At 40.7% G+C, this 17,722-nt stretch overlaps 1 protein-coding gene across 4 annotated transcripts in view; it reads left to right on the top strand.

Annotated features, from left to right (window-relative positions):
• The window catches only part of LOC133659735 (MAP7 domain-containing protein 1-like), a 96,195-nt gene extending 78,893 nt beyond the window's left edge, over positions 1 to 17,302 (top strand). For all 4 annotated transcript variants that reach the window (XM_062062398.1, XM_062062396.1, XM_062062395.1 and 1 more), the window contains 5 exons: positions 4,508 to 4,558; positions 4,630 to 4,684; positions 8,868 to 8,940; positions 9,009 to 9,232; positions 16,817 to 17,302. In XM_062062398.1, coding sequence (XP_061918382.1) covers positions 4,508 to 4,558; positions 4,630 to 4,684; positions 8,868 to 8,940; positions 9,009 to 9,232; positions 16,817 to 16,827 — 414 coding nt within the window. In that variant the 3' untranslated portion in view covers positions 16,828 to 17,302. The remainder of the gene's footprint in view (positions 1 to 4,507; positions 4,559 to 4,629; positions 4,685 to 8,867; positions 8,941 to 9,008; positions 9,233 to 16,816) is intronic.
• Positions 17,303 to 17,722: the final 420 nt, after the last annotated feature.

The raw sequence follows: 17,722 nt of genomic DNA, 5'->3' as shown, positions 1-17,722 counted from the left end.
TGATGGATGCACAGACCATCAATGCTGCATGATGGATGCACAGACCATCAATGCTGCATGATGGATGCACAGACCTTCAATGCTGCATGATGGATGCACAGACCATCAATGCTGAATGATGGATGCAGACCATCAATGCTGCATGATGGATGCACAGACCATCAATGCTGAATGATGGATGCAGACCATCAATGCTGCATGATGGATGCACAGACCATCAATGCTGAATGATGGATGCACAGACCATCAATGCTGCATGATGGATGCACAGACCATCAATGCTGCATGATGGATGCACAGACCATCAATGCTGCATGATGGATGCACAGACCATCAATGCTGCATGATGGATGCACAGACCTTCAATGCTGCATGATGGATGCACAGACCATCAATGCTGAATGATGGATGCACAGACCATCAATGCTGAATGATGGATGCAGACCATCAATGCTGCATGATGGATGCACAGACCATCAATGCTGAATGATGGATGCAGACCATCAATGCTGCATGATGGATGCACAGACCATCAATGCTGAATGATGGATGCACAGACCATCAATGCTGCATGATGGATGCACAGACCATCAATGCTGCATGATGGATGCACAGACCATCAATGCTGCATGATGGATGCACAGACCATCAATGCTGCATGATGGATGCACAGACCTTCAATGCTGCATGATGGATGCACAGACCATCAATGCTGAATGATGGATGCAGACCATCAATGCTGCATGATGGATGCACAGACCATCAATGCTGCATGATGGATGCACAGACCATCAATGCTGCATGATGGATGCACAGACCATCAATGCTGCATGATGGATGCACAGACCATCAATGCTGCATGATGGATGCACAGACCATCAATGCTGAATGATGGATGCACAGACCATCAATGCTGCATGATGGATGCACAGACCATCAATGCTGAATGATGGATGCACAGACCATCAATGCTGAATGATGGATGCAGACCATCAATGCTGCATGATGGATGCACAGACCATCAATGCTGCATGATGGATGCACAGACCATCAATGCTGAATGATGGATGCACAGACCATCAATGCTGCATGATGGATGCACAGACCATCAATGCTGAATGATGGATGCAGACCATCAATGCTGCATGATGGATGCACAGACCATCAATGCTGCATGATGGATGCACAGACCATCAATGCTGCATGATGGATGCACAGACCATCAATGCTGCATGATGGATGCACAGACCTTCAATGCTGCATGATGGATGCACAGACCATCAATGCTGAATGATGGATGCACAGACCTTCAATGCTGCATGATGGATGCAGACCATCAATGCTGCATGATGGATGCACAGACCATCAATGCTGAATGATGGATGCACAGACCTTCAATGCTGCATGATGGATGCACAGACCATCAATGCTGAATGATGGATGCAGACCATCAATGCTGCATGATGGATGCACAGACCATCAATGCTGAATGATGGATGCACAGACCTTCAATGCTGCATGATGGATGCACAGACCATCAATGCTGAATGATGGATGCAGACCATCAATGCTGCATGATGGATGCACAGACCATCAATGCTGAATGATGGATGCACAGACCATCAATGCTGCATGATGGATGCACAGACCATCAATGCTGAATGATGGATGCAGACCATCAATGCTGCATGATGGATGCACAGACCATCAATGCTGCATGATGGATGCACAGACCATCAATGCTGCATGATGGATGCACAGACCTTCAATGCTGCATGATGGATGCACAGACCATCAATGCTGAATGATGGATGCAGACCATCAATGCTGCATGATGGATGCACAGACCATCAATGCTGAATGATGGATGCAGACCATCAATGCTGCATGATGGATGCACAGACCATCAATGCTGAATGATGGATGCACAGACCATCAATGCTGCATGATGGATGCACAGACCATCAATGCTGCATGATGGATGCACAGACCATCAATGCTGCATGATGGATGCACAGACCATCAATGCTGCATGATGGATGCACAGACCTTCAATGCTGCATGATGGATGCACAGACCATCAATGCTGCATGATGGATGCACAGACCATCAATGCTGCATGATGGATGCACAGACCTTCAATGCTGAATGATGGATGCAGACCATCAATGCTGCATGATGGATGCACAGACCATCAATGCTGAATGATGGATGCACAGACCATCAATGCTGAATGATGGATGCAGACCATCAATGCTGCATGATGGATGCACAGACCATCAATGCTGAATGATGGATGCAGACCATCAATGCTGCATGATGGATGCACAGACCATCAATGCTGAATGATGGATGCACAGACCATCAATGCTGCATGATGGATGCACAGACCATCAATGCTGCATGATGGATGCACAGACCATCAATGCTGCATGATGGATGCACAGACCATCAATGCTGCATGATGGATGCACAGACCATCAATGCTGCATGATGGATGCACAGACCATCAATGCTGAATGATGGATGCACAGACCATCAATGCTGCATGATGGATGCACAGACCATCAATGCTGCATGATGGATGCACAGACCATCAATGCTGCATGATGGATGCACAGACCATCAATGCTGAATGATGGATGCACAGACCATCAATGCTGCATGATGGATGCACAACCCAAGAGTTACAACTACTGCTCTATATTTGGCACCAAGTGTTGTTGGATAGGAAACATGAAAATCCAAAGAAAAAAAAAACATGCTCGCTGAACAAAGTTTTGGTAAGAGGTCACCCTAAAAAAGCTACGAAAATGTAAAGAAATATAAAAGAAGGCACAAAATGTGGAGTTTGATACTCTCCTAACTGAGGGATTGTAAATTGCGGTAAAGAGGAGAGAAAATAACACTCAACCCAAATGAACCATTTGAGGCTTGCTGAGTGGACATGTAATCAAACTAATGTTGTGTTGCATTACTTCTCTCAAATGTTGCATAACACAGCAGCCACAGAACCAATATTGGAAAAGCTGCAAAGTGTCGAGTCAGCATGAAGTTGCACTGCTGAGTTGATGGTGGCAACTTTAACACAAACTACTTTCAAACACAACCACATGCAGAGGATCTTGGCCTTTGGAGGTTCCATTAAAGCACAGGAAGTCATGTGACCACTCCTGACTGTCCCCTCTGCTGCGGCCACAGCGGAATAATAATAATAATAAAGGTGTTTTATTAAGCATAATAATAATAAAGGTGTTTTATTAAGCCTAATAATAATAATGGTGTTTTATTAAGCCTAATAATAATAATAAAGGTGTTTTATTAAGCCTAATAATAATAAAGGTGTTTTATTAAACCTAATAATAATAATGGTGTTTTATTAAGCATAATAATAATAATAAAGGTGTTTTATTAAGCGTAATAATAATAATAATGGTGTTTTATTAAGCGTATAATAATAATAAAGGTGTTTTATTAAGTATAATAATAATAATAAAGGTGTTTTATTAAGCGTAATAATAATAATAAAGGTGTTTTATTAAGCATCATAATAACAATAAAGGTGCTTTATTAAGCATAATAATAATAATAAAGGTGTTTTATTAAGCGTGATAATAATAATAAAGGTGTTTTATTAAGCGTAATAATAATAATAAAGGTGTTTTATTAAGCGTAATAATAATAATAATAAAGGTGTTTTATTAAGCATAATAATAATAATAATGGTGTTTTATTAAGCGTAATAATAATAATAATGGTGTTTTATTAAGCGTAATAATAATAATAAAGGTGTTTTATTAAGCATAATAATAATAATAATAAAGGTGTTTTATTAAGCGTAATAATAATAGTAATAATAAAGGTGTTTTATTAAGCGTCATAACAATAAAGGTGCTTTAAGCATAATAATAATAATAAAGGTGTTTTATAAAGCGTAATAATAATAATAATAAAGGTGTTTTATTAAGCGTAATAATAATAATAAAGGTGTTTTATTAAGCATTATAATAAAGGTGTTTTATTAAGAAGAAGAATAATAAAGGTGTTTTATTAAGAATAAGAATAATAATAAATGTGTTTTATTAATCATAATAATAATAAAGGTGTTTTATTAAGCGTAATAATAAAGGTGTTTTATTAAGAATAATAATAATAATAAAGATGTTTTATTAAGCATAATAATAATAATAAAGGTGTTTTATTAAGCATATTAATAATAGTAAAGGTGTTTTATTAAGCATAATAATAATAAAGGTGTTTTATTAAGCATAATAATAATAATAAAGGTGTTTTATTAAGCATAATAATAATAAAGGTGTTTTATTAAGCATATTAATAATAATAAAGGTGTTTTATTAAGCATAATCATAATAATAAAGGTGTTTTAGTAAGCATAATAATAATAATAAAGGTGTTTTATTAAGCGGATGACAGTCCATGTATTCCATAAACAAGAAGAGAGCCCTGCAAGTTTTTGCATGATGTCATATTTATTACTTTTCCACAGCGCCTGGAGGAGATCATGAAGAGGACGCGCAAGACGGACGCAGGTGAAAAGGTACTTTTGGATTTTATGGAATATTTACTAAGTCCAGTACTTGCAATACAAACTTCACATTCACTCCACAGAAGGAGACTAAATCCCCGTCGCCCCCTCCAGTCAGCAAGGCAGAATGCAGCCAAGGTGAGTCTTCAACCAAACTTGCATTTAGCATTCAAAAGCAGGGAAGTTGGCACCTTGTGTAAATAACAACACAATACAATGATTTGAGAATCCTTTTCAACTTATATTCAATAGAATAGACTGCAAAGACAAGATATTTAACATTCACACTGAGAAACATGTTTTTTTTGCAAATAATCATTAACTTAGTTATTAATGGCAGCAACACATTGCAAAAAATTTGTCGGGGGGGGGGGCATGTTCACCACTGTGTTACATGGCCTTTCCTTTTAACAACACTCAGTAAAGGTTTGGGAAGTGAGGAGACACATTTTTGAAGTGGAATTCTTTCCCATTCTTGCTTGATGTACAGCTTAAGTTGTTCAACAGTCCGGGGGTCTCCCTTCTGCTATTTTAGGCGCCACACATTTTCAATGTCTGGACTACAGGCAGGCCAGTCTAGTACCCGCACTCTTTTACTGTGAAGCCACGCTGTTGTAACACGTGGCTTGGCATTGTCTTGCTGAAATAAGCAGGGGCGTCCATGAAAAAGACATATGTTGCTCCAAAAGCTGTATGTTCCTTTCAGCATTAATGGTGCCTTCACAGATGTGTAAGTTACCCATGTCTTGACCACTAATACACCCCCATACCATCACACATGCTGCCTTTTACACTTTGCACCTTATAACAATCCGGATGGTTCTTTTCCCCTTTGGTCCGGAGGACAAGACGTCCACAGTTTCCAAAAACAATTTGAAATGTGAACTTGTCAGACCACAGAACACTTTTCCACTTTGCATCAGTCCATATTTGATGAGCTCGGGCCCAGCGAAGCCGGCGGCGTTTCTGGGTGTTGTTGATAAATGGCTTTCGCTTTGCATAGTAGAGTTTTAACTTGCACTTACAGATGTAGCAACGAACAGTAGTTATCCTGAGCCCATGCGGTGATATCCTTTACACACTGATGTCGCTTTTTGATGCAGTACCGCCTGAGGGATCGAAGGTCACGGGCATTTCAATGTTGGTTTTTGGCCTTGCCGCTTACGTGCAGTGATTTCTCCAGATTCTCTGAACCTTTTGATGATATCACGGAGCATAGATGGTGAAACCCCTAAATTCCTTGCAATAGCTGGTTGAGAAATGTTGTTCTTAAACAATTAGCTCAGGCATTTGTTGACAAAGTGGTGACCCTCGCCCCGTCCTTGTTTGTGAACGACTGAGCATTTCATGGAAGCTGCTTTTATACCCAATCATGGCACCCACCTGTTCCCAATTAGCCTGCTCACCTGTGGGATGTTCCAAATAAGTGTTTGATGAGCATTCCTCAACTTTATCGGTCTTTTTTGCCACTTGTGCCAGCTTTGTTTTAAAACATGTTGCAGCCATCAAATTCCAAATGAGCTAACATTTGCGAAAAATAACAAAGTTTGCCAGTTGGAACGTTAAATATCTTGTTTTTGCAGAATTGAATATAAGTTGAAAAGGATTTGTTGTATTGTGTTTTTATTGATCATTTACACAAGGTGCCAACTTCACTGGGCACTAATACACTCACATAATGAACCTTACACTCTTATGCTGTCCATCATGTAGAACACAGCAAATAGAACAGAATGAGCTGCAATGCGATTAAAAACACTTACTTTGCGTGCCACACATGAATTCATGCCGTCCATCATCTGCTGTTTTGTCAAGCTTGCAGTTTTTCTTCTCGCTTTCATAAAGTCACATCAGAGTGAGCACGTTTTTGTTTTAAATATTATTATATCCTGCACAGCTGCTCTTTGTGTGCACAATGGGACCCATGTGTGCTCTTTTGTTGTCCGCACTGCAGGGACTGTGGGACGGCCTTAGGAAACATTCAATGAGGAGCACACATGAAGTGTTGCGTTTGTTTTATAATGGCACACATTACACAGCTGCTGGTCATTACATGTTGGGGAAGCAAAATAGCAGCATTTAGACGATCGATAAAAAGCTACTTTTTCAATATATACTTCATATTTATGCTTACATGAATGTCTTTGCGCCTGTCTCTTTAAGAACTGCCTTACCTAAAATTTAGACTTAGACTTCCTTTTATTGTCATTCAAATTTGAACTTTGCAGTACAAATAAGAAAGAAATGTTGTTGCATTAGCTCATGGTAGTGCAGGATAAAAGAGCGATAAGGTGCAGATATAAATAAATAGATTACTGTACAGATAAATATATTGCACTTTTGCATATGCATCCACGTTTGTGGACGTATGTTATATTGTCTTTATATTCCAGCCACTTAATCCATTTTTGGGGGGGAATTGAGGGGATTATTTTAATGCGTTCAATTTCACTTTCTTCTAATTGACATCATTTAAAAGCTTGACAAAAGGCGTGTTTAGCTGATAATGTGGAGAAGAGGCCATATTTGAACCTCATTTAGCACAGTTAAAACGGTCATTTAATGAAAACATTTGGCCATATTATCATTTTGTCTTTTTATTGCTAAATTGTTGCACATATTGCCATTGTTTTCTTCAATTTTGAAAAATGAGAATGATATATTACTCATTATTATGTTAGTATAATACAATATTTAGGGCTGATTAAAATATTTAGTCGCAATTATAGATCATAGTGTCAGGTTCAAACACTGATGACATCTATTAAACGAGACAAGAAGCAAGGAATTAAACAGAGACAGAATTAAATTTGGCTCAATTTGAGGAGAAACGTCTGGGCTGTACTCTTGTACAGTCTCCAGCACGCTCTGGCGAATAGATTGTACACCTCTTTTATTTGGACTTTCCCTGTTTACATAACAACAGATGTTTGTAAAGGAAAGGGGGGTATGTAAACAGCCATTGTTTTCGGTCACATTAACACAAAAGAAAAAGATGCCTCGGGCTTGGACTGGTCCTGGATCTAGCTTGAGCAGGTCTTGGATCAAAATAGATAACCTCTCCCGTCTCCTCCCATCGTACACAATGGAATTTTACAAGCCTTTGGCTTGGTGCAACAAAGACAGCTTTCGTCTGTTCACTGGGAACTCAGAGAAAGGAAAGTTTTTTGATAATTTACATACAATTTTTCTGACACATAGATAACTCCAAATTAATTATGATTAATCATCAATTCATCATTTTAAAAAAAAGATACCTTTAGACATATAATATTCAAGTATTTAAAACTACGACTGTACAATTAGTTTGCTTTAATGACTCATTTTTAAACAGCTCAACACAAAAAGGACATAAGGACAATTTTAAAAATGACCCGCAGTGCGTTGGTGTATCCCTGACAGAATTTGAAACCCTGCTGTAGGAACACTTGCATTCACAAGCGAGGAGCTACACTTCCGTGTTTTCATACCACTGGTTTGCACAATAACAACAAAAAATGTGGATTGTTACGATCACACTGCAAAAAGTCAGTGTTCAAAAACAAGAAAAAAAATTACAAACATTAGGGGTATTTTATTTGAACTAAGCAAAATTATCTGCCAATAGAACAAGAAAATTCGGTTTGTAAAGACTTTCCAAAACAAGTCAAATGAGCTAACCTCAATGAACCCAAAAATAGCTTAAAATAAGTATATTCTCACTAATAACAAGTGCACTTTTCTTGGTAGAAAAAAAGAGACCTTTTTGCTCAATATGTTGAAAAATATTCTTAAATGAAGTAAATGTTAGTGCCATTATCTTGACATCATGATATGCACTCAGCATCATGATTTTTTTTTTCATGCTTGAAGTAAGAAATGATGACTTTAAAAAGTAGTTTTCTACTTGTGAGTGTTGATGACACAACACTTGATATTCTAGTTTCAAGCATGTTTTACTCAATATAGCTCATAACATCTCAGCAACAAGCTGGAATATCTTACTGACATCATTTAGGACACTTAAAACAAGTAAAACACTCTAACATCAAATCTGCTTAGTGAGAAGAATGATCTTATCAGACAGAAAATAAGCAAATATCAGCCTTATTTGACATATTTCATCTTACTTAGATTGCAGTTTTTGCATGGAGGTTATTTTGTGTCTTTATTATGAAAGCTTTGCATTGTATTGCATATATGGCTCTTTATAACATGAATGTGCTCCAGTATAATCAATTTCAATATGCATGTATTTTCAAGCGTAAAAAGAAGTTAACCGGAGAAAGTAGGCAATTGCATGGTGGGTTTGACAAACAGTCCGTCCTTCTTCTTGTTCCAGAATCTGCCCAACAACAACCCGCCTACAACAACAACAACAAAAGAGAGCATGGCCAGAGTGGCGTGAGACAAAGGTGAAAGTCAAACACTAACTAACGTCCTACAGTAGAACTCAAGCGAAGTTCTAACACCTTCCTCACAGCCCCCCGACCCAGACCTTGAACGGGGTCCAGCTCGGCGTGAGACACGAGAACGGCTTGTCCGGCAAAGGAGACGCCGCCAGCTTTGAGGAGATCATCATTAACGCCGCCAACGGGGCGAAGGGCAGGTCTGAGACCGGCATGGCCCCTGAGGACATCTTGGGGTTTGAGAGCGAGGACACCTTCATGAAGAAGGCGGGGCCATTGAAACCGCAACATGCTGCAGGTAATGGCACTCACTGATACACCAAATTAGTGATGTTCAAAGCTAGAAATAAAGTTCTTCCGAAGGACTTACAAAAGTTATTAGTGTTCACGTCTGAAGATGAGAAGCACAGAAGGCCGCATGACTTTAAACATCCAAGAGTGCCAACACATTTGATAGAAATGTGCTTGTCTGTTGCTGCTGTGAATTCTCTAAAGAAAGACTTAAAAAGTTGCAAGAATATCTTTGGATTTAAAAAGAGTTACAAAAAGAGACAACTGGAATTATATCACACTGATTTTTGATTTGGATTGGACGTGTCATTGTGAAAATGCTTAAAGGCCTACTGAAATGATTTTTTAAAATTTAAACGGGAATAGCAGATCCATTCTATGTGTCATACTTGATCATTTCGCGATATTGCCATATTTTTGCTGAAAGGATTTAGTAGAGAAAATCCACGATAAAGTTTGCAACTTTTGCTCGCTGATAAAAAAAAGCCTTGCCTGTAGCGGAAGTAGCGTGACGTCACAGGAGCTAGTATTCCTCACAATTCCCCGTTGTTTACAATGCAGCGAGAGAGATTCGGACCGAGAAAGTGACGATTACCCCATTAATTTGAGCGAGGATGAAAGATCGTAGATGAGGAACGTTACAGTGAAGGACTAGAGAGGCAGTGCAGGACGTATCTTTTTTCGCTCTGACCGTAACTTAGGTACAAGCTGGCTCATTGGATTCCACACTCTCTCCTTTTTCTATTGTGGATCACGGATTTGTATTTTAAACCACCTGGGATACTATATCCTCTTGAAAATGAGAGTCGAGAACGCGAAATGGACATTCAGTGCCTTTTATCTCCACGACAATACATCGGCGAAATGCTTTAGCTACAAGCTAACGTGATAGCATCGTGCTTTAACTGCATATAGAAACAAAAAAATAAAGCCCTGACTGGAAGGATAGATAGAAAATCAATAATACTATTAAACCGTGGACATGTAAATACACGGTTAATGCTTTCCAGGCCTTGGAGGGAACTCTAAGCCAGGACATGGAGACTTTAGTGGCTTACCTCCATAACTGGAGATTGAAGCTCAGCGAATCCAAGACGGTGACACAAGCTTTCCACCTATACAATTGGGAAGCGGATCGTGAGATCAGGTTCGAGGTGCGGAAGCCGGATGGGGCTTCCCTTACCCTATGCCGGCCTCGTCCTACACCTGAAGACCCTCGCCCTGACCCTAAATACCTTGGGGTCACCCTGGACAGGTCGCTCACTTTCCGTAAACACCTCTTGGCAACACGCAAGAAACTCAACACCCGCGTCTCACTGCTGAGACGGTTGGTCGGGTCCAGTTGGGGTGCCGGGGCAAGAACTCTGCGAACAGCAGCACTTGCCCTGGTCTACTCAACTGCTGAGTACTGCGCACCTGTCTGGGCGCGCAGTGCTCACTCTAAACAACTTGATGTCCCGATCAACGAAGCCTTGCGTGTTATCACTGGATGCCTGCGCCCCACCCCTGTGGAGCTACTGCCCATCTTAGCAGGCATCCAACCCGCTGAGCTTCGTCGCCAAGGTGCTGTAGCAACTCTGGCGGGCCAGGCAAACATGGATGAGAACCACCTGCTCCATGAAAGGCTCACACTCTCCTCAGAGCCAACGCCCCGCCTCCCCTCCAGAGACCCACTGGTACCAGCCGCCCTGAAGCTCCTGCAGCAATGCAGTGACAACAACATCAGGGCGGCTCACTGGGCGAATCACAAATGGAGCACGGACCTGGAGCATACCATCTCCTCCAGACCCCGTGACTTCATACCTGACACCGGCTCAATACCAGGCCTCTCACTACCACGAGTGGCCTGGGTGAGGCTTAACCGCCTCCGAACTGGTGTCGGTCGCTTTCGCTCAAACATGTTCCAGTGGGGCTTAGCACCTAACGCGACGTGTGAGTGTGGCGCGGAGGAGCAGACTGCCGACCACGTGATCCTGCGTTGCCCGATTTATCGTGCTCCTAATGGTTTGCGTGGCCTGGCGGACCTGGATGACTGCTCGGTGACCTGGCTCACTTCTGTGTGTCCTGACATATGAACGGGAGGGCCCCCCGGGCCTGGGGTGGTAAAAGGCATAGACCCTCGGCCTCAGGTCCGGGTGCCGGAAAACAGCTGCCCATACGATGAAGAATGCTTTCCAGGCTGGCGAAGGTTAACAATGCTGTGCTAACGACGCCATTGAAGCTAACTTAGCAACTTAGCAACGGGACCTCACAGAGCTATGCTAAAAACATTAGCTCTCCACCTACGCCAGCTAGCCCTCATCTACTCATCAACACCCGTGCTCACCTGCGTTCCAGCGATCGGCAGAAGGACGAAGGACTTCACCCGATGCGTTTGGCGGCCCGGAGACGTAGGAAGTCAAGGTGAGGTCGGCGGCTAGCGCGGCTAGCGCTCCAACAAAGTCCTCCTGGTTGTGTTGCTGTAGTCCGCTGCTAATACACCGATCCCACCTACAACTGTCTTCTTTGCAGCCTTCATTGTTCATTAAACAAATTGCAAAAGATGTCCAGAATACTGTGGAATTATGAAATGAAAACAGAGCTTTTTGTATAGGATTCTACGGGGTACCATAACTTCCGTTACTCGGACTTCGTCCCGCGCATACGTCATCATACCGCGACGTTTCAGCCGGATATTTCCCGGGAAGTTTTAAATGTCACTTTATAAGTTAACCCGGCCGTATTGGCATGTGTTGCAATGTTAAGATGTCATCATTGATATATAAACTATCAGACTGCGTGGTCGCTAGTAGTGGCTTTCAGTAGGCCTTTAAACGAAAATGAAAAAGTATGTTGGAGTTCGGGTGTTGGTGGAGGGAATAGTTATAAAGTCATCTAAAATAATTTGTGTTAACTCTAAAGTAGAGATGTCCGATAATGGCTTTTTTGCCGATATCCGATATTCCGATATTGTCAACCGAGACCGATATATACAGTGGTGGAATGAACACATTATTATGCCTAATGTTGTTGTGATGCCCCGCTGGATGCATTAAACAATGTAACAAGGTTTTCCAAAATAAATCAACTCAAGTTATGGAAAAAAGTGCCAACATGGCACTGCCATATTTATTATTGAAGTCACAAAGTGCATTATTTTTTTTAACATGCCTCAAAACAGCAGCTTGGAATTTGGGACATGCTCTCCCTGAAAGAGCATGAGGAGGTTGAGGTGGGCGGGGTTTGGGGGTGGGTTTCGGTAGGGGGTAGCAGGGGGTGTACATCGTAGCATCCTGGAAGAGTTAGTGCTGCAAGGGGTTCTGGGTATTTGTTCTGTTGTGTTTATGTTGTGTTACGGTGCGGATGTTCTCCCGCAATGTGTTTGTCATTCTTGTTTGGTGTGGGTTCACACATATTTGTAACAGTGTTAAAGTTTTTTATACGGACACCCTCAGTGTGACCTGTATGGCTGTTGACCGGCGCTCTGTACTTCTCCCTACGTCCGTGTACCACTCTGTACAGCGGCGTTTTAAAAAGTCATACATTTTACTTTTTGAAACCGATACCGATAATTTCCGATATTACATTTTAAAGCATTTATCGGCCGAGAATATCGGCAGCCCGATATTATCGGACATCTCTTTTCTAAAGGCTTAGTGGCCACATGCGTGGACAGCACCTTTTAGCTCTTATTTCCAAAATGGTGTACACTACTGAATTGGGGTCTTATGGCCGCTTATGTGGACACTTATACTGCCATCTGGTGGTGTCAGAAGAGTATAACATACTATGGAATTTGGGGGAAAAAAGTGTAAAAATAAGAATGAGCATGTCACTAAACATGAAGTACACGTTTGTGTACTTATGGACTAAGTACATCATATCAAAAGATGATTCTAAGTAGGGGTGTGGGAAAAAATCAATTCGAATTCGATTTTTTATTTATAAAAAAAAAATTTATTTTATTTTTTTAAAATTAATGAATCCAACAAAACAATACACAGCAATACCATAACAATGCAATCCAATTCCTAAACCAAACCCGAGCCAGCAACACTCAGAAGTGCAATAAACAGAACAATTGAGAGGAGACACAAACACCACACACAACAATTGAGAGGAGACACAAACACCACACACAACAATTGAGAGGAGACACAAACACCACACACAACAATTGAGAGGAGACACAAACACCACACACAACAATTGAGAGGAGACACAAACACCACACACAACAATTGAGAGGAGACACAAACACCACACACAACAATTGAGAGGAGACACAAACACCACACACAACAATTGAGAGGAGACACAAACACCACACACAACAATTGAGAGGAGACACAAACACCACACACAACAATTGAGAGGAGACACAAACACCACACACAACAATTGAGAGGAGACACAAACACCACACACAACAATTGAGAGGAGACACAAACACCACACACAACAATTGAGAGGAGACACAAACACCACACACAACAAAGCAAAAGTAGTGAAACAAAAATGAATATTATCAACAACAGTATCAATATTAGTTACAATTTCAACATAGCAGTGATTAAAAATCCCTCATTGACATTATCATTAGACATTAAAAATAAAAGAACAATAGTGTGACAGTGGCTTACACTTGCATCGCATCTCATAAGCTTGACAACACACTGTGTCCAATATTTTCACAAAGATAAAATAAGTCATATTTTTGGTTCATTAAATAGTTCAAACAAATGTACATTATTGCAATCAGTTGATAAAACATTGTCCTTTACAATTATAAAAGCTACTACTCTGCTTGCATGTCAGCAGACTGGGGTAGATCCTGCTCAAATCTATGTATTCCATCAATAGACAATCCTTTTCAATCGGGAAAATATTGTTTTTGAATCGAGAATCGCGTTGAATCGAAAAAAAAAATCGATTTTAAATTGAATCGTGACCCCAAGAATCGATATTGAATCAAATCGATATTGAATCGAATCGTGGGACACCCAAAGATTCACAGCCCTAATTCTTAGTTTTTAGTCTAATTAGGGTCCAATAGGCCCAAATAGCAAAGAGAAATTAAAAAAGCATGTAAACAAACAGCTTGGGCCTTAAGAGGTTAAAAAGGGGGCAGATAAATATAAGAATATTATTCTTCCATCTGCTCCTTTCTGATCATGGAAATGTATAAGAAACCAAAAAACAATGAAAGTGTCAACTGTACGTGGCTTGTATATACAGTATATGCTTTTTCATGGAAGGAATAGAAAGAAATGATGATGATGATGAATGCCCAGTTGGAGGGGCTTAGAAAACGGACTCTTGTCGCAATGAAGCCGCCACTCTGCTAGCTATCTTCACGTGTTCGCCAGAGGAGCGTTTTATTGGGCGGCCCATCTGTCTTTCGCTAAAATCCTATTTCAGTTGGTATCTGCTCATCTCGCCAGCGGATCTTCACTCCTCCAATAAAATCCAAACTCTGCCTCTTCTCGTTTTTCACTCCGCAGAAGTGCGGACACGTGAGACGGCGTCGACCGGAGAGCTACAGTATTTCTTAAAGGCGCTCCTCTCAAAGGCTGACACTAATTGTGAGCCGTGCTGGCAAAATGAGTCGCAATACGCACAGGCTAATTTTGAGCTACAGGCAAATAAGTGAAAAAAATGTATCTTGGTTGAAATTGAGATTTTCACAAAAATGAGTCCATAAAGCCACAATCTAGCGATCCCAATCATCCAAATCGCAAGAAAACATCTTAAATCACCTTTATTTGAAGGTTTTGTACGAGGTATGTCTTCAGAAATGAGTCCTTTGTGTTAAAATTCCTTGAGAAAATGAAGAGTTTTCAACGCTCACTGGCGGCAATAAGGGGGAATCCCCCTAGCCATATTTGCTATCATTGTGACGCCAAGTTGACCTACTTTCTAAAAATGAGCATGGAATTCCCGACGACGCCATTCTGAACCAATAGAATTTGAGTTTTTAAACCTGTCCCGACGTAAACAAATCCGTCTTGTTGCTAAGCGGTCGCTGTGAGGCGTACCCTCATTGGTTGAATCACCCCGCGCGGTGCATTGTGGTATCATGGCAGCGCCCTGATGAAAAACAACACAGTAATTCCAGCGGAATATTTGGTGAAAAAAGGTGATTTTCGAACATTTAATTATTATCTTTGTGGATAAGTTAGAGTGTTTTACATTCCGTAATGGATTTAGAAGGTCACTGAAATATATTTATTATTTGTGGTTCTTACAAAAAAGATATCTTATAAAATATAAAAGCTAAAATGTCTCTTAAAGGTCTGCCCCTTTAATTAGTGCATACTAAATAATTTAACTTTAGCCTACTACTACAAGCATATTATTTACCAGCAACATAAAGTGAAACAGAGGCAGAGGTGTCCTGCCACAGTCAGTAACAAATAAACAGAAAACAGTAGTGGTGGTAGATAGACACAAAGCTTCATCAAACATCTGATCCACTGAACAAAGAGCTCCAAAAATGTTGAACTTTAGACTGCCATCAGTTTTACTCCCTACACTTAACCATGTGTTTCCTACTGCCTGCAGACTTTGCACCCTTTGTTATATACACATGTTGTGTTTCTAATAGAAATACATTTAATGAAGTCAAATACAAATAAGGCAACAAGAGAAGTATCCTACACTTCTCTTGTGTAAAGTAAATGTGAACAGCCAATATGGGCATCTACATCAACTATATGATCATCTACATCTACATCAACTATATGATCATCTACATCTACATCTACATCAACTATATGATCATCTACATCTACATCTACATCAACTATATGATCATCTACATCTACATCTACATCTACTATATGATTTGCCTGAGAAGCTGGAGAGGACCAAAAAATAAAAAAAAAAATAAAAATATATCTATATATTTTAAAAAAAATTTTTTTTAATTTGTGGCGGACGTAATTCTTTCGTGGCGGGCCGCCACAAATAAATGAATGTGTGGGAAACCCTGAAATAACAACAGAAGAAATTAACAAATTTATAAAATGGTTTGACAAAAATAGAGTGTTTTCCATTCCGTAATGGATTTAGAAGGTGGAGAGGGTACACAGGCGCTTGCAAGTGCGCTAAATTCACTGCAGTCGGCGAATCTTCTCAGTGCTGCTGGTCAGGAATATTACGGACAGCTGACCAGCTGACAAACTGACCAGTGAACAAAAAAACTGTGACATAACAGTGTTGACATTTTTGTACATAACCATTTTCAATAGAGTTGAATATATATTTTTCCTTCAGACATGGGATTTGACTTTAATTGTACCAATTTTGGTGTTGCTACAAGGACTTTTAAGGTATGGTTGCTATGGAGTTTAGTTTTGGAACATTCTGTTCTGGAACACTAAACTTTAAGCTGGTTTTTCTCAAAACGGACCCTCAAACTTGGTCGACTTCAATCGGATGTAACTCGGTCATTTTCTGTCCGATTCCAACAAACCATATATCATTTTGAAGGTCTTTAGATGGAGAATGTGGAAATAACAATAACTCCGTTTTTAAAATGTCCTCATTGTGACTCATTTTGCCAGCACAGGTCACAATTGAAACCACTTCATGCTATCTTTTCTTCCAGAGGTGCTGTGACGGCGCGGTGGTCCCGTGTCAAAGCATTTGGCCTCACACCGGAAGACGCCATGTTCTGAACCCTCAATAACGGTCTCTGAAGATGAATGGATGGGAGGGCGCCATCACCTGACAGGATGTGAGATGTTGCCGCAGAAAGCAGTCCGTGCACCTTATTCCACTTTGTACAGGACAGCCCGGCTAATACGTGTTCAACTTTGATGTGAACACATGAAGCTAGAAAACACACTGAAGGGATTTGCTGTGTAAAAATGCTGATTGTTCGTATGGGAGGCATTCATGAGTGTACACCTTTAATAGGTCCAATCTACATAAATAGAGATTTCTATTTAAAAGCTGTTTCTCTTCCTCGTGACAAATGCGCAAGACGTTTGCTTCCGGACTGATCGGGATGTGTACATGCTATAAATATATTTGGACGTGCGCTGTCAAGGTCGTTGGGAAGTCTTTCAAGTCTTATTAAAAGACAAACTGTCCAGTCTGTGGTGTTACTTTTTTTTGGTGTGGGAGGAGTGGTACCCGACCACCGGTCCGGGGCCCGGTACTTGTGAGTGACACATTTGCTACCGGGCCGCACAGAAGCATTATTTACTGACGACCACATTTCCTCCGATTTACCTTTTGCCGGTCACACTACAACCCACCAATAAGCTTGTTCATAGATGTATATTGCAACAGACAAGAAGCAAGGAATCATGCAGAGACAGAGTTCAATTTGGCTCAATGAGGAGAGACGTTTGGGCTGTAGTCGAGTTACAGATCCAAACTACGCTCTAAAATCCTGCCCACGTGCTCCACTATTTATTCGGGAGGTCCCTGGTTACATCACTGAGGCTGCCTCTGGGGGGGGGATCTCAACAGCCCCAGTTAGACACAATATATGATTATTAATGAC

This window comes from Entelurus aequoreus, linkage group LG11, assembly GCF_033978785.1.
Source record: "Entelurus aequoreus isolate RoL-2023_Sb linkage group LG11, RoL_Eaeq_v1.1, whole genome shotgun sequence".
Classification (NCBI taxonomy): domain Eukaryota; kingdom Metazoa; phylum Chordata; class Actinopteri; order Syngnathiformes; family Syngnathidae; genus Entelurus; species Entelurus aequoreus.
This window is presented reverse-complemented; position numbering and strand designations above follow the sequence as displayed.